At 38.9% G+C, this 20,762-nt stretch overlaps 3 protein-coding genes and 1 pseudogene across 4 annotated transcripts; 3 read left to right on the forward strand and 1 right to left on the reverse strand.

Annotated features, from left to right (window-relative positions):
* The first annotated feature begins 950 nt into the window (after nucleotides 1-950).
* Nucleotides 951-5,463, forward strand: LOC101297665 (tubulin gamma-1 chain-like). Its single transcript, XM_004306649.1, has 12 exons — nucleotides 951-1,138; nucleotides 1,768-1,968; nucleotides 2,114-2,225; nucleotides 2,549-2,949; nucleotides 3,165-3,218; nucleotides 3,293-3,397; nucleotides 3,727-3,801; nucleotides 3,903-3,947; nucleotides 4,177-4,305; nucleotides 4,711-4,815; nucleotides 4,913-4,990; nucleotides 5,162-5,463. The coding sequence occupies exons 1-11, from the start codon at nucleotides 1,010-1,012 to the stop codon at nucleotides 4,979-4,981; spliced, it is 1,425 nt and encodes a 474-aa protein (XP_004306697.1). The 5' UTR covers nucleotides 951-1,009; the 3' UTR covers nucleotides 4,982-4,990; nucleotides 5,162-5,463.
* A 1,278-nt stretch (nucleotides 5,464-6,741) lies between these two features.
* Nucleotides 6,742-7,426, forward strand: LOC101297954 (arabinogalactan peptide 16-like). Its single transcript, XM_004306650.1, has 2 exons — nucleotides 6,742-7,026; nucleotides 7,119-7,426. Exons 1-2 carry the CDS (start codon nucleotides 6,873-6,875, stop codon nucleotides 7,220-7,222), a joined length of 258 nt encoding a protein of 85 aa, XP_004306698.1. The 5' UTR covers nucleotides 6,742-6,872; the 3' UTR covers nucleotides 7,223-7,426.
* A 1,578-nt stretch (nucleotides 7,427-9,004) lies between these two features.
* LOC101298251 lies at nucleotides 9,005-11,685 on the forward strand (annotated as a pseudogene). The gene has a single exon (XR_185162.1). The product of XR_185162.1 is annotated as a putative transcription elongation factor SPT5 homolog 1-like (transcript).
* Nucleotides 11,686-14,654: 2,969 nt separating this feature from the next.
* On the reverse strand, nucleotides 14,655-18,163 carry LOC101298541 (mitochondrial substrate carrier family protein H-like). The gene is made up of 10 exons (XM_004306651.1): nucleotides 17,857-18,163; nucleotides 17,488-17,562; nucleotides 17,199-17,324; nucleotides 16,626-16,685; nucleotides 16,302-16,472; nucleotides 15,866-15,965; nucleotides 15,596-15,687; nucleotides 15,349-15,498; nucleotides 15,144-15,202; nucleotides 14,655-15,015 (listed from the first exon to the last, which is right to left on the reverse strand). Exons 1-10 carry the CDS (start codon nucleotides 18,082-18,084, stop codon nucleotides 14,883-14,885), a joined length of 1,194 nt encoding a protein of 397 aa, XP_004306699.1. The 5' UTR covers nucleotides 18,085-18,163; the 3' UTR covers nucleotides 14,655-14,882.
* Between the last annotated feature and the right edge of the window lie 2,599 nt (nucleotides 18,164-20,762).

Genomic DNA, 20,762 nt, shown 5'->3' on the forward strand with positions numbered 1-20,762 from the left:
TTGTCGCAATTTTTGTCACTAATACTATGTGACAGATTCTTTTGGTGACAAACTGGAAAATTTTGTCTACCCAAACTGGATCATAGACAAAATCAAGCTGCCCAAATTTTTCTTCTTTTTCAAAATCAAATATATTAATGAGCAAATTTTCTTGGATCAATTACATAGATCGATAAAATATAACCACTAAATTTGGATTCAAATAGGTGATTTTCTGATCCTTTAGTCTAACCGAGTGAGGTCGTGTTAAGTTTTTTTTTTTTAATTTTAATTTATTTTATTTTATCAATGGAACGTATTATTTACCCAAAATTTATATAAAAATAAAAAAAAAACTTTACTTTCTTTCTTTTTTTCAAGGACGATGACTTCTCGCAAACATCGAGGTTGATTTGAGTCTCTCCGCAAGGTTTATTGATAACTTTACCGCACTCTACATATATCTTGCAAACAAGTGACAACAATCTTACATGTGGAATTCACTAGCTAGTGCAATCTAGAGGGCTTGAAAGCGGATTTTTGTGGGTTGAGTCAGATTCATTCTCAAGTTCAGGAAATGGTTCACATTTTAAATACGAATTTAATTATCTAGTAAAAGTGATTTTCTGTCAAAATAGACGGATTTTTTTGTTCTCTCTATTATATTGTGAACTTGAGTTTTGCAACCCATTCTAGGTGAAAATTTTAGCTCTTGTATAGATCATCTCACATGGTTTAACTTTATCCCATATCTATCACCGAATGTGTTGTTTCTTAATCTAGCACTGACAAATTAATAAAGCAATAGTAATAGGAAGATGATGCAAAAATAATGTCACGGTTGTGAAATTACTTTGATTGTTTTACCACGACGACTTTTTGTTGAAAATTACGAATTACTGCCCAGAAATTGGGGACTTAAATTGGGAGCGAGAACCGGCAAATGAAAATTTCAAGTCCTCAGTGAGTGGGAGTAGGAGTGAAAGAAACCCTAGGTGAGAAAGAAAGTGCGGGAAAGAAAGAGAGAGAGATGCCGCGAGAGATCATCACGTTGCAGGTTGGGCAATGCGGGAACCAGATCGGCATGGAGTTCTGGAAGCAGCTCTGCCTCGAGCACGGTATCAGCAAAGAAGGCATTCTCGAAGATTTCGCCACTCAGGTACCTCTCACCTTTCCTCTATCGCTTCGAACTGATGATACCTGAAGTTGTGAGCAGCGGTGTTCGTCTGAGATTTTGCTTTTTTTATTTTTTATTTTTATTTTTTATGGAGTTCATGAATTCTAAGTTTGGCAATTTTCGGTTAGAAATCGGTGTTTTAATTGTGTGGAAGTTGGTTGAATTTGTGTTTTGAGGCTCGATTAGTCGGTGAATTTGTTTGTTTTCTGGTATCATATAGTGGTGACTTTACTGTTAGAAGTTGCTAGTGTAGTGTTGAGATTTTATTGTTTATATCTCTACGTCGAAATTTAATTAGAAAATTTCGGTTCTTGATACGGTTCCTTACTGTTTGAGTTTCACTTGATTGAGATTTTTGTGCGGAATTACTAGTCAGGTCGAGGTTCGACGGTAGAGACAGCTAGATAGATGAATTTTATATGTCCTCAGTCGAGCATAGGATAAGGAGAGAGTACTGGAGAGAGGAAGGGGATGTGTTGATCAGGAAAATGAGGAGTTGCATATGTGGGTTGTTGCGTTGGTTCATGTGGGAGTAGTGATTGTAGCAACTTTAGGAAGTGCTTGTGCTGATAGTAGATGTATGTGATACTTATTAAAGTGAAATGCTGCAGGGAGGGGACAGAAAAGATGTGTTTTTCTACCAAGCTGATGATCAGCACTACATACCACGAGCTTTGCTGATTGATTTGGAGCCTAGAGTGATTAATGGTATTCAGAACAGTGAATATCGGAACCTCTATAATCATGAGAACATCTTTGTTGCGGATCATGGAGGTGGTGCGGGAAATAATTGGGCCAGTGGATATGATCAGGTTTGTTTCTTGGTTCTACTGTAGTCAGGTGTTTAGATCAATTGGTTTATATGCATGCCAGTTCTGGTCATACTAATTTTATGATATGTAAGCTCTTTTCTTAGCTGCCATTGAAGGGCCTGAAATTGTTGTAAATTATGATCAGGGAAAAGGTGTTGAAGAGGCTATAATGGACATGATTGATAGAGAAGCAGATGGGAGTGATAGTCTTGAAGGATTTGTTCTTTGTCATTCAATTGCTGGAGGAACAGGCTCAGGTTTCATTTTCTTCTCTTTAGTTTTACCCTTTTTCCTCCTTTCATGACCTAATAAGATGGGTCATTTAATTAGATGAGCCATTTCAAACTATATATATTGGGCTATACAAATCCCCCACCCCCACCCTCTTTTTTCTTGAAAAAAAAATGTGGATGAATTGTATATGGGATATGTTACTTGCATCAGTATCTCTGAAGCCTTCTTGACAAGATTTTGCTTTGATGACTGTGGTTTAATTTCTGGTATACACAAAATGTACCTTCATGGCTGCTTACTTCTTAGTTCTTTTGAGTGTACTCACATATCAAAACATATGATGCAGGAATGGGTTCCTATCTGTTGGAGACTTTGAATGATCGATACAGCAAAAAACTGGTTCAGACATACAGTGTATTTCCTAACCAGATGGAAACAAGTGATGTAGTGGTCCAGCCCTATAACTCACTTTTGACGCTTAAACGACTAACTCTCAATGCTGATTGCGTTGTCGTCCTTGATAACACTGCATTGAATAGAATCGCTGTTGAGCGCCTTCATCTAACAAATCCAACATTTGCTCAAACAAACTCTTTGGTTTCTACTGTGATGTCTGCGAGTACAACCACTCTAAGATATCCAGGGTACATGAACAATGACTTGGTTGGTCTTCTTGCATCTTTGATTCCAACACCAAGATGTCACTTTCTAATGACAGGATATACACCCCTCACAGTCGAGCGCCAGGTAAGACTCAGTCATACTCGATAGTCTTTGATCTCATACCATCCATTGACTTTTATGCGTCAATGTGTGTGATCTAGCATGTGGCTATTTAGTAGAAAGAGGTTGAGACATGTGGGAGATCAATTGGACATCTCATATTATTCAAGATTTTTGATATTCATTTTGTGCTTCTAAAGCAATTAGCTGTGTGATGCAAATATATCTCCTATTCGCAGGCTAATGTGATTCGTAAAACCACTGTACTTGATGTTATGAGAAGACTTCTGCAGGTAAGAAGCATTGCTTGCCTTTTCTTTTCCACCGAGCAAGATGAAGCAATTCTGACATTGGTTTGCTTTTGCAGACAAAAAATATCATGGTTTCCTCGTATGCTCGAACAAAAGAAGCTAGCCAAGCAAAGTATATATCAATATTAAACATCATTCAAGGAGAAGTGGACCCCACTCAGGTTGTAATTATAACACTAGTAATAGTGTAACTTGCATGCTATTTCTACACTCCTGCAAATAACCAAAGTTTATGGTTGGTATAAAAATATTCATTACTCAATTCATGATCATCTCTCTTAATCAAAAGTTGAAATGGATTTTTTGTGAAAAGGAAATCAATTTTCGTAAATGACTGCAAGTTGTATGCAGATTCTATGAACTCAGCATGGCTTGTGGAAATATGAACTACAGTTTCTTGCTTTTCTTAAAAAGTTAAGCATTTAGTTTCTCTTATACTATTTTGTATTTTCTTTGGATGGTGTATTTACTGCTTGTATCCTGTAATCAGGTTCATGAAAGTTTGCAGAGGATACGTGAAAGAAAGCTTGTTAACTTCATTGAGTGGGGCCCTGCAAGCATTCAGGTTCTTTTGTACTCTAAATATTGTGTATATAAATGAGTTTATTTCATTTTTTTTGGCAATATCTGGATGTTTAATCCTGTACTTTCTGCTTGCTTGTTCAGGTTGCTTTGTCTAGGAAGTCTCCGTATGTGCAAACTGCCCATAGGGTAAGGCTATAACTCATATCTTAGATCTTCTTCCTTGCTTTTGTGTTGATAATTAGGTCTGGGAAGTCCCCAATGTAAATTATTTTCCTGTTAAAAGCCTTCAAAGTTAATTTGAGTTACAATTTTGGATTTGGAATTTTATGTGTTTTCATTTGAAGTAGTGTTGTACAGTTATAATAAGATACATATGTAATAATAGTGAAATGTTTATCTGTTGTATCCTTTGTAGGTCAGTGGTCTTATGCTCGCCAGCCATACTAGTATTCGCCACCTGTTCAGCAAGTGTTTGAGTCAGTATTCGTTGTTAAGAAAGAAGCAAGCTTTCCTTGACAACTACCGGAAGTTCCCAATGTTTGCCGTAAGTTGTTGCCTGCATAACTATCAGTATTATTTCAGACTTGATTGATCAATTTCTTCATGGTGCCACTATGATACATGTGTGCATGTCTGTTTTTAACGTGTTACAGTAGAATGCTTGGTCAGAATTTAGTACAGTTCAACTTTGTTGCATTATGATTGTGGAATTTTTATTTTATATTTTAACAGTAGAATGCTTGATGCTTGATAATAAGTTGGCTTAATTACTAGAAAGCTGGATGAGAACTTGGCTTAATGTGTAGAAATTGATCTGTTTCAGTTGGTATGCTATGTAGTTAGTGCAGTTGGACTTGATGAGTTGTTGATGAATGAGGAAAGCATTTTCATGTGTGATATTTTATGAAATGCATGTGGGGCACCATATAACAATGCCATAATGTGACAGGAGAATGACCTTTCGGAATTTGATGAATCAAGAGAAATACTTGAGAGTTTGGTTGATGAATATAAGGCCTGTGAGTCCCCAGATTACATCAAATGGGGAATGGAGGTACTGCCATACTTGCGAATGTTACCTCTCTCTAGTTTCTTTGTTTTTCAAGTGAATCTCCATCTTAAATTTTATTACCTGTTAATGTACTCTCCAGGATCCAGACCATGTTCTTACAGGAGAAGGCAGTGCAGCTGGAACAGTGGACCCAAAATTGGCAGTATGAACAATTTAGGTAAGCCAAATGTAAAATGCACCACATTTCCTTCTGTAGTTGATTGAAATAGTATGTCTTGGGATGGTTTTATATTAGATCTGCGCTATTTACACCTTTCATTTTCTTTCAAGACTCAAGACCAACTAAATGCTGAATCTTTAATGCCCTCCTATATTGGTGATTTGCCAGGATTGGGAAACACATATCGCTGTCTAAGTGCTGGTGTCAAAACTACATTTTGGGGAAGCATTGTATAGTATTTATTGTGATTTTTCATTTTAAATATTTCCTAACCGAATAGTTCATAATGTAATATTATTTTCTGGGTGTTTCATTTTGTTTCTTGATTTGGGTTTGGCTTTCCAATTTTCAATCCCTAGAGAATACATAATCTCACTGTATGATGATGATGATGCTACCACCCATGTGATAGACCTACTCCCCATGTGGTAGACCCTGTTTGTTTTTGGTCTGTTGGGTCCATTGGAGGCTGGTATGCTTGTTTTCATCACTGCTTTTGGTGTTTGGCATGGCATGTTCTATGGTGCCATATGCCCATCTTTGGTTTCATAAGTCTGTTCTTCACTGATTGTGACTGGTTTTTTATTTTGAAATTTGAATGATGAAGATAACTTTGGCACCAGCTTTAGGGTTTTGTCTGTCCCCATTTGCAAGACATTGTTCATCCCAATTGTCAAGCTTTTTTTGCTAAAATGTGGACAGGAACACTGTTGTGATCCCGAGTATGGCATGCGCGGAGATTTTTTGTACTGTAAAGATTGGGTGAAAAATAAAGATCCATCAGGTCAAAAACTTGAAATATGCCGTAGTCGGGTGAATGGCAGGACTCGAGGGATCATTTTGTTAGGGTTTTTGTGAAACCGTCAAGACTTGAGACAACAATTTGCCAATGCCGGAATCCAAACTCCAAAGGAAACTCTCGCCAAAAAAAAACTCCAAAGGAAACAAATACGCAATCGTTTTGTTTTGCTCCAACAAATCCATAGAGCTGCATTGTTGTCAAAGACGCCAATTGCCAGCTTAAGACGAATTCAATAACACGCCTAAACCAATTGTTTACTTAAATTAGATTTGTGCACACTTGCTAATCATATCCTGATTATCTTATACAACTTGTCCTTGTACATTCCTTCAATCCTTTGTGCAATCACCTTCTGCTTCCCCAATAATATGTATCGTTGTCATTGACAATTGTCAATGCCAGAGTCTCAAGCCATCAAAATTCAAAACTTCTCACATTCCAACCATGACAACGAATTTCCTGACTTGGCTTCGAATCCTAGCAAAAGATTGTTTAAAATCTTAAATTGATCTCACGACGCAGACGTAAAAATAAAATATCGGTTGTAATCAAACAAATAAAATTGTCGATGAGGTGTGACACGTTGGTTCCCCGATTCGAAAACGCAACAGACAGAGAAAGAGAAGTCAAGAGTATCCGTTAGATAGCCGTTAAATTCGTTGTAACGGAGCGAAGGTGGGCCCGGCTAGGATTGTAGAATCCGAGAGAAAGAAAACGCTTTGAAACACAAGTTGTTGGGCTGTGAAGGACAGACTGTCATCCACATGGACCACGTCAGCCTAAAAAAGAAAAATTAAAGGAAAAAAAAGTGGGGTCCTGATTGGCAAAATAATTTTTACATAGTAAAAATAGTTAAAATAAATAAATTAATTAATCAAACCCTATACAGGGAGGCCTGCCTTATTCCTCTCTTTCTTCTGGCTCCTCCTCACCAGTCACTACTCACCACCAAACCAAACCCCTTGCCTTATATAACCACCAAAACTCTCTCCCACACAAACACACCACTCTATTTCATTTTGGGTCTTCTCCATTCTTCTCTCTTTTACTCTTGTTGCCCTACTTTCGCTCTCTCAAATGGCAGCTTGCTTCGGATTCTCCAAGGCCATTTTCCGAGTCCTGGCAGTGTTGGCACTCCTCTTCATTGCTTCAGCCTCTGCCTCAAAGGCTCCTGCTGCTTCACCTCTTGCTGCTCATGCTCCTGCTCCTGCTCCTGCTCCCATTAGTGATGGTAATTATTTCAGTCTGGATCTGAAGACCCTTAATGGCATTTTGGGGTTTGGTTTGGAATTGGGTTTTGATTGTTTGTTTTGGATTTTGCAGGGATTTCAATAGATCAGGGGATTGCTTATGTGCTGATGCTGGTGGCTTTGGTGCTCACTTACCTCATTCATCCTTTGGATGCATCATCCTACAATTTCTTTTGATTTTCATTCTCTGTTAGATTTGTTTAGGTTTAGGAATGGGGCTGGGGATTTGTAGGGAGAAGAGGGAAATGAAAAACAGAAGGAAAAATTTGGTGGTGGGTTTTATTTTTTTGGTTCCTTTATTTATGATTTATTTGAGAACTATGCCTTGTGGATATATGGCTCAGGGAAATTCATGAATGCTGATTTTTTAGCTTCTTTTATATTGGTTGTCTGATTATTCTTTGCTTTACTTTGTTTTGCATTCTTTGATTCTACTTTTGGATTTGTAGTGGTGTGATGGGCGTGTTTCAACTTCATTCTGGGGTTTACATTTTCCTCATCATCATTTCAGTCTAAGGAGCTTAAGAATCCAAAAGTTGCTCCCAATCAATATATGAACTTCAAATTTTATCTGTTCAAAAACTAAGGGGCCTGTGCTTCCTTCACACTCGACTTTGGAGATGAGAATCAAATGATAAAGTCGTTCCTTTCTTGATCTAGACGAAACTTGTTCATATGGTATTAACTATGAAACTAGCATCTGTTCTTTGCAAAAGTGCCATATACATTGTCTTCATAAAACTAGAGGAGCGAAAGCCCTAAACCAAAAACTAACTAGTAGTTTGAACACTTGAACGACGCCTCCAAAGACTACTAGCATCAGTAGCATGACATGAAAACAATAAAGAGACTATAGTCTTCTTCCGTTCTTCAAAAGTTCGTTACAACTTGGAAGAAATAAGTATGACAAGAACTGAGGCAAGTCCAAGAATTACCATTTGCTTCTACCTCTAATACAAGAAGAGTGAAAGAAACAGGAAACACTTCTAATACATTACAGGGTCAGTCATACGATTTTGAAGGTTTTCTCTTCAAAATTAAGCCAAAGCATTACATCCACGCCTACATCCTCATGATCTCAAATGGAAAAGAAGAAGGATTACCATGGTTAAATTCTTGTACTAAACAATAGTGATATACACATCAATTTGAATATTCGTTTTAAATTAATAAAATGATTACCAATAAACCCAAAACCTCTGGTCGATGGAACAATGTATGCAAGGGAAGATTCGATGTCATTTTGGAACAATACATGCCCGTCTTTGCTTCAAAAAAAATAAATAATAAAACCCCAAAAACCTATCCAAACAGATTTTCCTCTCCTCTCTAAAATAAAACCCCCAAAAATTCCAAACACAACCCAAAAATGGCATGACAAATTCGGGTCTAAATTCAAGTCTTCGGTTAGGGATTGCACCGGGATTAAGGACAGTGCTGTGTGGACGTCGGAGTTGGATCGGAATTTAAGGCCGTACGGGCAGTTCTCGGCTCCGGTGAAGCATGGGGTATGTGATTCGGACTTTCAAATTACAGGCCTGATTTTATTTTAATTATTATTTATTTGTGGTTCGGTTTACAAAATGTAGAGAAGGAAAACGATCGGGCCCAATTTTATTTATAGCCCAGACCAAAACCGAAACCACCACGACTTCTATTAATAACCGCATCCACAACCACTACCCTTCATTCACGGCCTCTCCTATTCTCTCTCTCATCCAAACCCTTTGAAAAACCAAATCCCTAATTTGATTTCTAGAGACATCGAACCATGGAGCCTCATCAACAACAATCGGACCACTACGATCGACGCGATGCAGCCAGAAGAAGAGGACGACGGGCTCTAAGAATACGAACCGGTTCGCCTTGGCTCGAACCGACTCGTAATCGTGGACCTCCTCAATCTCCTTCTTCTCGCAGTTTGTGCCTATCGGCTCGATTTCGATCGAGTCCTAGGGGATTACGATGCGGCTAGGTAGGCGATTTACGAACCCGTTCGGTGTCGAGCCGGTTCGTGATGTCGGCGGTTTCTCGATCGTGGATTGGGCTTGGCGGGGTGTTGGAAACCCTAGGTAATTTCGGAGCCTTTTGTTTTGTATAAAACGGCAATAGAGAAGTTACAGAAGGAATTGCGAAATTGAGAGAGAACGAAGTTGAGCGAGAAATTAGGGTTTTCTGTTATCTCTAGCGAGAGTTATGTCGAATCGAATGGAGGATTACGAAGAAGACGAGATCGAGATCCAGGAGGAGCGCAGCGGAGGAGGAAGAGGACGAGGGGGGAGTTTGAAGCGGGGGAGATTGGATTCTGATGAGATTCAGAGGCGGAAAGGTAGAGCTTCGAATTCGAAGCATTCGAAGCGGAAGAAATTTGCAGATGAGGAGGATGAGGAGGAGGAGGAAGAAGGAGGTGGTGGGAGGCCTTTCAAGTCGATGTTTGTGGATGATGAGGCTATAGAGGATGAAGATGAGGACGAGGAGGATGAAGATGAGGGTGAATTGGACGGGTTTATTGTTGATGAACCGGAATTTGACGATGAGCCTGATGAGGTTGATCATGATGGTGGCGGCAGCGGCGGCGGTGGTAGGAGAAGGACGGGGTTTGTGCTGCCCGAGGAAGAGGAGGAGGAGGATATTGAGGAGTTTGAAAGAAGGATTAATGACAGATATGGGCCTATGCATGTCGAAGAATATGAGGATGATACAGAAATCGGGCAGCAGGCTCTTATACCTGGTGTTAGGGACCCCAAATTGTGGTTGGTGAAGTGTGCCATTGGTAGAGAGAGAGAGGTGGCGGCTTGTCTAATACAGAAGTGTATTGATAATCCTGGAGAATTGCAGATCATGTCTGCCGTTGCTTTGGATCATTTGAAAGGCTTCATATATGTTGAAGCTTACAGAGAAGCCCATGTGAGGGAAGCTTGCAAAGGTCTGCGGTATGTAATTCTTCAGAAAATAACACTTGTTCCTATTAAGGAGATGACTGATGTGATATCTGGGGAAAGCAAGACCATTGTACATGATAAGTGGGTTAGGATTAAGACCGGAATATATAAAGGGGACCTTGCTAAGGTTGTGGGGCATGTCCCAGGGAGACAGCAAGTTAGGGTTAAGGTCATTCCGAGGTTTGATTTACAAGCTCTTGCAGAGGGTGTAGAATCGTCGAAGAAGGGATCTGGTGCACGTCCTGATCGTGTTCCTGCACTTCTTTGGAACATGGACCTTGTTAGAAATCAGGGTGTTCGTGTACAGTCTGCACGAGATCCGTTGGGACGTGGTTATATTGAGAAGATTGATGGCTTACCTGGGATGATCTTTAAAGATGGTTTCCATCTTAAAGTTGTTTCTGATAAAAGTATAAAAGAGGCAAAACCCTCTTTGCAAGAACTTGAGGAATTCCAGGAACTGAGAAGTAAGAAGGGTGATGTAGTTGTTGATTCAATTCCAAATAGAAAGAAAGGCGAAGGTTTTATGAAGGGTGATGCAGTTGTTGTTACAGAGGGAGATCTGAGGAACCTAGTGGGACGGGTTGACAAAATTGAGTTAGGAATTGTTCATTTCAGACCCGAAATGGAAGGCCTCCGGAAACTGTAGCCATCAAGCAAACAGCGCTTCAGAAATGCTTCAAAGAAGGGCAGCATGTGAAGGTTGTAAGTGGTAGTCAACAAGGAGCAACTGGTATGGTTGTTACGGTTGATCAGCAGAAGCACTTGATCACCATTTTATCTGATGCAACCAAGGAAGCTATCTGTGTGTTCTCTGATCATGCTGTAGAGAGTTGCGAAGTGAATAATGGTGATACAATGGGTGACTCCCCCAGCGTAAGGTATCACAAAACTCCTGCTCGATTTCCGAGGTTTTCTGGGGGTGGAAGAGGGCGTGATGGACAGGATGGTTTCAGTAAAGGGATCCGAGTAAAACTGCGGCTAGGTCCCTATAAGGGATGCAGGGGGCGTGTGGTGGAGGTTAAAGGATCAAATGTAAGGGTTGAACTAGAGTCCCAGATGAGAACTGTTGTTGTTGATCATTTGCATTGTATTTCGGACTCTGATAATGGGGCTGCTGCAGCTACAACACCATATCGTTCAGGTTTTGAGACGCCAATGCCTTACATGCAGACTCCCATGAGAGATACTGGAGCAATGTCAATGCCTTACCTGATGACTCCCCTTAGAGATCCTGCAGCAAGCCCAACGCCTTACATGATGACTCCCATGAGAGATCCAGGAGCAACACCTTACATGATGACTCCCATGAGAGATCCAGGAGCAACACCTTACATGATGACTCCCATGAGAGATCCAGGAGCAACACCTTACATGATGACTCCCAGAAGAGATCCCCGAGCAACACCAGTACATAGTGGTATGAGGACTCCTCCTATGACTCCCATGAGAGATCCCCGAGCAACACCAATACATGGTCACGTGGGAACTCCTCCTATATATTAGGGCTTTGATTGTACTTCGGTTTGTCAAATGTTGGATGTGGTGAACAAATTTACTTTTGTTTCCTTGGTCTTTCACTCTTTCTTTTTTCGTTCAGTTGTATTAATCTGATAATCTCAGTTTTCTTGTTTTTAGAAATTCATGCTTTTCACTACATGATTGAGTTGAATACATTGTTCTATTTTGTTTTTCCACAATTGCCGGATGCAAACTAGTAACGAATGGTTTTTGTCATTTAGAACTTTTTATTTGTGTATAATGTATACCGCGATCACTATTTGACACTTCAACAGGTGAAGTTCTTAATTTTCTCTTCTTTGCTGCTGTGGAGTGTGGAATGGGGTATGTTGTAAGATCTGATCTAGTTTTTAGAATACTTGCACTACTTTTTGATAGTACAGTGGCTAATGGAGGAGAAATAAAGTCAGGGCAAAGCTTATATTCGAGAATCAAACAACCTCAATACAGCAACGATGAGTTGGTTAATCCTCTTTCTTAATTTGATCCCAGATGAGGCAAATTATAGCAGAGATTGGTGTTGTATCCAAAGCTGACGGGTGCTAACACTAAACCTTTCTTCCAGTTTTTGTGAATTCTTCTTATGTTAATAATTTATCTTCCATATCAAATTTCAGTTCTGCTAGGTTTGAGATGGGTAACATTAAAGTTGTTGCTGCTGTGTATGGCCCTAGAGAGGACAGTCACTTTTTTTGGGGTTTCTAATGCTGTTTAGTTACAATCTAAAGTTATAGCTAACATGCACACTCATTATCTGTTCAAAATCTTCATCACATTTTAGTTGAATATCCATTCAAGCTATTTATAATTTACTTTGTGTTTCGGAATCAAAGTAGGAGCCAACAACTGAATACCAATGCATTGGCAATATAATATGTCTAGACCTCTGTCTATTAAGCTAAACTAAACTCATGTCTGTGACGCTTAAGATGTTAACTTAAGACACATTTATTATCTCTCCAAGTATACTGGCTCTCTGTAATTGTCAAGGTGCGATGTGAATACACCACGGCAAATTTCAGTACCGGAGATCGGATGGGAAAACCGAAGGGTGTGATAGGTTATATGTTCTATCCCTTTTCAGTCTCCAAGCATTTGCTTTCTATGATCTTGTATTTAAGTTTAGCATGACAGTTTTGTATCCGTTACTCAATTAATATTCATAACTAATATGTCTGTCCTTGATCCTCTCACCAGATCCACCATATCTCTAGTTATTCGCCAAACCTTGGAAGAATGCATCTTGACAAACTTAATGCCTCGGTCTCAGGTTTGTCTCAGCATCAGTTGTATTATATTGGGAACTTTTCCTGCTTGAGTTTGTGTGTTTCTTGTCTGAAGCCTTGTACCTTGTATATGGATTCTGCAGATAGACTTTTTTGTGCAAGTTCTCCAAGCAGATGGAGGTAAATATCAATGCCTCCAATCTCCATGCAGTCCTATTGATACAATGTACTTTCAGATTGTGTAATGTCTAGGCTGCTCTTCTCTTTTCTTTTTTCCTGTGTACGTGAACCTCCACATGCTTGATCCTCTGTTATCCAATATTCAGTAGATTCAGGCTTATTTGTTTAGAAAAATAGGCCTTCTTAATTCATTGCTTGTTGTCCGACAATTTGGTAATATTCACTCAAATTTATATTTTACAGAGAATATATTTTGTTGGGTTCACTATAATGCCTTCATACCAGTATGACACTACAAATTTATTAAGACCTTATTTTTATTGGGGGGGCTCGACAGATTTAAACTATATAGAAATAATAAGATTGGATGAAATTGGTTAATTTTATTGAGGTGCTGCCCTGCTGCTGATACTAAGCTACTAACTAAACTAAATATTTGTCTCGTGTCTGATGTTATTATCTTAGTGTTGACTGTGTCGTAAGTAAGGTCTGAAGTAATATTAAAGGAATCAAAACTCTTTCATTTTCTTAAGTATTTTACATTTCAAACCATCAAGTAAGACAAGTTAGATCAGGAAAGGAGTCAGACGCATGCTAGCCTTTTCTAATCCTAGAAGAAGAGAGGGACGTAGGTTCTCCTAGCTCCTTGAGGACTAGTTCGTTGGCAACATATAACTAACTATATGTTAGGAAAATCATCAGCTTAGCATCCATGTCGTCCTCGAACGGGAAGAACTTTTTTCATTACCAAGTGTTGCAAACAGGAACAGCAAAATCGTCAATACCAGGACATGAAAACAAGGACGTTCTTCCGATCATATCAGTTCTCTCCAAGCAAAGCTGCGTTTACAATAAAGATACAAGAGCCATAACTTGTAGTCCACCAAATTTCAAATACAAAAAAAAGATGTGGCTCTCTCTCTCTCGCGTCCCCAGCAATGGAGTAGAGATAAGAAGATTGTTGGTCAAATGCTTTTGAACATGGGTATCCCAGAAGAGGAGGAACAAACAATTACTGAAAACCTATTTAAGCAGGTTGAAGTAGCAGTCCCCGGGATTCCCCTAGCTGTGGTGATAATTTACGTGACTGTCGAATTGTTGGGTTGTTTCGATGATGATCCTGATTCCATTGATAGGGCAGTAAATCAAGCTAGGGAATCCATTCAGACTCAGGTCTTAACTAGTTTTGCCGATCACAAATTCTATGTCATGGCAGAGCTTATTCCTGCAACTAGCTTATCACCACTTGAGGGTGTGGAGGAGCTGTGGCTTGATAATTTGCAAGAAGCTAGTATCAAACACACTCCAACTTGTGCTATTTGTTTGGAGGATTTTGAAGAAGGTCCCGGCCGTAAACTGGTTAAGTTACCCTGCGCACATCATTATCATTCAGATTGCATTGTCAAGAGCCTGAAGATCAACCAGACGTGTCCCTTGTGTCGATATCCAATGCCTCAAGAAACAGTTGTACATTACTATCTATGAATGTGAAGCTTATATCCATTATGAGAGAGATGTAGGTAATTAGTTCTCCTAATGTATACGTACACATACATTTACCGTAGTGAATGCCATAGTGAATGACATGACGTAACCCTGTTGTGCAGTCGCCATTCAAACTAACATATAATGTAAATTTAAACTCCAACCTTTGGAGGAAGTAAAGTTAAAAGAGAACAAACTGTATATGCAGCCAACTTCTCTTGCAACAGAAAAACGATTGTATTACAGCATAGCAATATACCAGACATGATAGTTTCCTTTTTCAATCAAATCTTTTATTCTCCAAAAATTGCCGTAATATTCTGTTGCTTTGGCGGCCAATTGAGTGGAAGGAATCACATGATTAGTGATTTCTTCACTTTTTCTGAGATGTTAGATGTATGGCAAGATAACTTTGTACAGGGAAACAAATCCCAAAATCCACCAAAAGGGTGAGTATCGACGAATGTGTGCTGTCACATTAAGTCACTCAGTCAGCTGTCTATAATGTATAGCATACTTGACAACTTCATAAAAGGAGACAACGATCCCAACTGAAGGGCCAGCTCGACCAACACGAGGACCGATTCCCATAAACAGCCCCTTCATTCCTCCATCCCTGTTCCAAACAAAAGGTTTAAGGCCACGATTGGTTGAAAACATAAAACTCTCAAATATAGTCAACAAATGAGTGAGAACTGATATGATGTGATTCATTCCCTATATTTCACTCTTAGTCTCACATACCTCCAAATCTCAACCAAAGTTTGTCTTGTTGTCATATTCAATGCCCTTGTAGGATCCTTCTGCAAAAGAACAAACAGGTTAAGTGTTTCTTTTCTTTTCTTTTCTATGGTGCTCTGTGGAATGGGGTAAATCTTGCACTGTTTCTATTGGTACAGTGACTATGGAGGAGAAATAAATCAGGGTGAGGCTTATTTTCGAGAATAACCTCTATCTGTCGTCTGGTTTTTGCCACATCTAGGGGGCATGTAGCAGCAGCTGCAAGACTTCCTGCAACAAATCCGGCAGAGAAATTTGCCCCAAGGACAGAGGCTGCACTAGGTTCATTACCTACCAGACCAAGAATTCTGCGCCTCATCTGCAAAGAGGAGCAAACGTAGAAGCCACATGAAGTTATATAAACCTGCTCATGACAGGCATAAAAGGAAACAAAAGAGTAGGTGATCGTAAATCACCGGCTCAAGAGTTGACCAACAGATTGCAGAGAAAGGAACATCACGAACAAGTTGAGCTCCAAGGCCAGTCCACAAGATGCGATAACTTTGTACTGTCACAAAAGATAAGAAAATGTCATGAGGGAAATATATTAACTGGAAGGCAACCTTAGATCTGGTAATCCATATAAACTGCGTCAAATTCAAAACCAACACCAAATCCAATTGTTTTAGAAATGAGAAAATAGAGAACTTAAGCAAACTGTAAAAATCAAGTTAGGCGTTTCTTACGATTCTGAAAGGGGTTTGTACTCTTGACAGGGTTTATGGCCCCAGTCAGCGTCCCCCAGACTCCTGGAAGCTTCACACCAGCTTGGGTTTGCTTGAAGGCCTACATTTAGAGAAATGAACAGTGTAAAAACTTCAATGAAGAAAGAGGTTATCTTCCACTTCGAATTTAGTAGTCAATACCTGAAGGGAAATTCATCCAAGAATTGGAAAACCAATATAGTTAACCTAAAATATAAAACTAACAGAAATTAACTAAGAAATAACTACATCAAAAAATATATACGCGTGTATTATACACACACATGTGTATCTTAAAGCAGTCGGTCATTATTATCTTGTCTGATGTTTATTTATTTATTGGTCTTGAGACAGTTAATATCATTGGCCAACCAAGAATAAAGTACGACATCAATTTACGATTTCAGAATTCAGATACCTGCATGCGCGTCCTTGCCAGTTCAATAGGGTAACAAGAGACGCATGCCAGTGAACGTGCTAATGTGCCAGCAACTAATGGCACATATGGTGTTAGATTTGGTGCATTCTGAGTTGTAAACTCTTCCATCAAATTGCGGAAAATGTCATAACAAGGCATGTAGATTCCCACCTGATTAAACAACAAAAACCAATAAATACCAGCAACATATTTGACAGCAAATTGCATAGTATTTTGCATCACCACAAAACAAGGAATCATACAGAGCAAGTAATCATTAAGGTGAAAGAGGAAATCCTTGGTACTAGAGAGAGAGTGACTTACAGTTGGTATGGCCAATGTCAAGCTTGCATTGGTTCCTCTCCAGAGTCTCCAAAATCCTTCCTGCACCAAAATATTCCTGTTAAACCCATCTAGTGTTATAACATTTGCCTACAGACACAAAGGTAATGACCTATACAAACAAGAACTCCCATATTGGGATGCAACCCAGCACACAGACAAGGCAATAACATATTGTTTGTATATAACATTTGCATGACACTAGAATATATGCTACTTAAATTCTTGGGGCACTAACATTTGTCATCATCATGCAAATAACAGCTGCAGACAATTGTCAAATTAGCAAGAGTGAAGCGAAAAGATATATTTTCCTTAGTAAAAGGAGTTGATCAAACCAAGGTCTGCTCTACTCTATGACAAACGAATCTTAAGGCTGAATGCTTTACTGTAGAACATAACATTACCACTCCCTTGGATTGCAAAAGTTGCTACTTAAGGACAGATACTTGTATTATAAACACTAGGAAGAGGCCATCTAACCTGTAACAGGAATTAAGTGGCTGCTTACTGCTACTCAAATTACTACATATAAATAAGTATAGGTCCACACACCTGACGTATGACTTTCGACAACACATCCAATGTTCCTTTATACTGGTTACATTCTGGTGGGCAGACAGTCTTGGATCCAATTAGCGAAGGTGTGCGTGGCATAGATGATCTCAAATCTGGAAGCATCTAGAGACAAATCAAAACCAAAACTAAGCTGCATTAGTACAATGAAGTATGCAACACGAAAGCACTAATCATGGTTCCAGTAAAAACATTCAAAACCGAAGTAATATCAACACACAATGAAAAAACAATGCACTTTAGTATCGAAAAACAGCTGTTTACATACCGTGTTTGTTTCAATGCAATGCGTACCGCATAGCCCCTGGTAAGGAACTCCAGCAGCCTGAGCTTGTAGTCTTGTCTGAAAGTAACAGCAATACAAAATGCATAAAACACCAATCAATTTCCACAACACAAACCTCAAATCAGAGAGCTTTATAAACATGCAAGTCTCAAAAAGACACCAACTTTCCAAAAGGGTAACTTCCAAAGTAACCAGAACACCCATGTATCAATTCACATATATGAATTTCCTATTGGGTTTCCTATGGGAAATTTAGTCCAAAATGAAGAAATGGGCACAACCCAAATAGTCTCTAAAACAGAGTTTATGATTCCAAAAACCCAGAAAGGAACAGACTTTGGAAGAACCCACCTTGGCAACATCGAGAGGGTTTACGAGAATGGCAGAAACAAAAGCAGCACCAGCAGCAGACAAAGCCCTCTCTCCAAAACTCAAATTTGCATCAGGAATTGGCATAGATTGGTTCTGCTTCTGGTTCTGCTTCTGGTTCTGGGTTTGTTGTTCTCTGTTGAAATTGGCATCAACTTTGGTGGCAGCTGTGCTCATCCACGAAGGCAGTCCAGGCCTCGAAGCCACCATTGGGTTTGATCAAAGTTTGCGTCTTTTTTGGTGAAAAGCATGAGACTTTGTGTTGAGGATTTTGTGGGTTTAAGAAATTGAGAAGGAAACAGAGGAGGTTATGGTAAATGAAGAGAGAAGGTGCTCCTCATTAGTTGGGTTTCCAAAATTGAATTATTTCTTGGGGAAGACGAGAGTGTCGTCATTGCATATGTGGAAACTTACCATATGATTCGTGGCGTGGAAATAAGGGCGCCAAACAATGGGAGCTGTCTCAGCTGTGGATGTGGATGACTACTAATCCATGAAATACTTTTTAGGTTGGCAAATGTGTATGTTTTCTCTTCTGAAGTAGGAAAAATTTGAGTTTATTGGGCTTGACTTGGTTGATGGATTAGTTGTACTCGTCGGCGGGCAATTCTCGGGTTAGAGTTCATTTGTCCACCGGTTAGTTTCATAAATTTTTTTTATAGTATTGGATTGAATTGGATGTTTGAACAAACATTTTTTTTTTTTTTTGAGAAGAAATTTCATTGATAATAAAGAAAATTACAGCACAATGAAATGACCAGTTGTGGTGTCTATAACACACATTCCTAATAAGATCCATAGTTACGGGTCCGTTACCAAAAACAACATTCATGAGCCGAAAGAGCCCAACCCCTAACCAAACATTTGTAAACACTAAGAGTTTGAAGTTCACCCAGACTTTGAATTTTTGAGTTGGTGAGAACTTTGGTCTCTATCCGGACTTTGAACTTTCGATGCCTCTTTTGATTTGGTGAGAACTTTGGTCTCTATCCAAACTTGAGGAAAAAAACAGGGGTTACTTCTTATTAACTTGTTGAGAATTATGAACGTTATTAACTTGTTGAGAATTTTGAACGTAATGGCTCTAGTGTTTCTTTATTGGCACATTTTTTTTTGCGTAAACCTCTCTTAAATGGGAGTAATTTATTGAAAAGAAAAAGAGAAAATAATAGGAAGAAAACCTAACTCAATTCCCACAAAAAACAAAAACAAACATTTAACTCACAACAAAACAATGGAAGCTAACATAAACGAAAGGTGGGAAACCCCAACCAATCGCTACTACAAAGAGAAGTAACAAAATTTGGGGGCAAGTCCCACCACGTCAAACCTGATGAATTTATCCTTTCATTTGCTAATGCATCTGCAACTCTGTTACCTTCTCGAAATATATGAGAACAACGAAAATTCATCTGAGAAATTCGGTTCAAGTAGTTGCTCCACTCTACACTTAGTTGCCAAGGCACTAAAGTGGGAGAGCGGAGGAAACTAAGAACTGGCTCTGAGTCAACTTCCAACCATATATGCTTCAACTCCCTTACCCAAGCTAATTCAATAGCCTTGATAACAGTCATTACTTCAGCAGCAACGGAGCTTGGAATGTCCAAGCTAGAGCAAAAAACACTCATAACTTCGCCACTGTAATGACGAAATACCCCGCCATATCCAGGTTTGTTCGAACTACTTTTCCATGCCCATCATTGTTCTTTATTGGCATATAATATACTTGAAGCTCTTAGTGGAACAAAACACTGAACTGAGAGATTATTAAGCTTGATGGTGACGATATTAGTTTTATCTCTATAGCTAGGTCTTCTTGTTGCAAGTATTGTGAAGGTGTTATCATAGGCTTGAAGCGAACGCTTGATTAAAGAAAAATGAAGATGAAGACTCATATTTAACTTTTCGATACACCTTCCACACACCCTCACGATACCAAATTTTACTAGAATTTTTCTTGTAACTTGGGTTATGCAAGATGACTAAACATTATAGTGAAGATCTAATAATGCTTGTTTAGGAAAAAAATTAGACTTATATTAGCAAAGCGAGTTTTTCTACTAAGCCGAGAATCAGAGATCAAAATATCGACTTCGACAAACCTTAGCTTGACCAGCCCTTCATCTTCTTATATAAGTTATCAGAGTCTTTCCACTAAAGGATCCCGTATTGTAGCTTATATGAGGGATAGAGAATTTAACAAACTTTTCGATCACTAAATCACATATTTACCGTTCAGATTGTAGTTTTATATAAGTAGATCACATCTGTAAATTTTCAAAAATTTTGGTGATCTTTAAGGCATTCAAAACAACGATTTAAAATTATAAATATGAACGATTCAGTTTTGGCAGATTTAGTTCGTTTATTGATTTAATCTTATTTAACTATCACCAAATTTGCTGAAAATCTGCAGAGGTGATCTACATATTAGAACCTATAAACTGAACGGTGGAGATTCAAAAATACTATCGAAAAGTTGGTGTAATCCCCTATCCCTCATATTGAACAAAATAAGAGATCCCTTAGTGGAAGGTGTTAAAATATCCAGACCAAAATTAATGAGAGTAATGTGAAAGATTTCATGAGTTATTGACTTTTGAGTTACACAAGGTATATGGATGGTTTTGGAGTTATGGTGAAGGCATAATTAAAGTCATGAATTATAGAAGATTCATGAAGCACCATTAAATGGGAGAGCACTAATGAGTGATCTAGAGGGCTCCTCCTTAAGCCTATATAAAGAGAGGTCATTGCTCATCCCTTTATCTCATCCAAGAGAAGCATCTCATCCATCTCAATCATCTTCATCCAAGTAGAGAGTGAAGAGTGTCCACTCCAACTTGAGAGTGTAGTAGTTTATAGCAAAACCAGTTTGAGAGAGAGGG

Source organism: Fragaria vesca, linkage group LG7 (genome assembly GCF_000184155.1).
Source record: "Fragaria vesca subsp. vesca linkage group LG7, FraVesHawaii_1.0, whole genome shotgun sequence".
Taxonomy (NCBI): domain Eukaryota; kingdom Viridiplantae; phylum Streptophyta; class Magnoliopsida; order Rosales; family Rosaceae; genus Fragaria; species Fragaria vesca.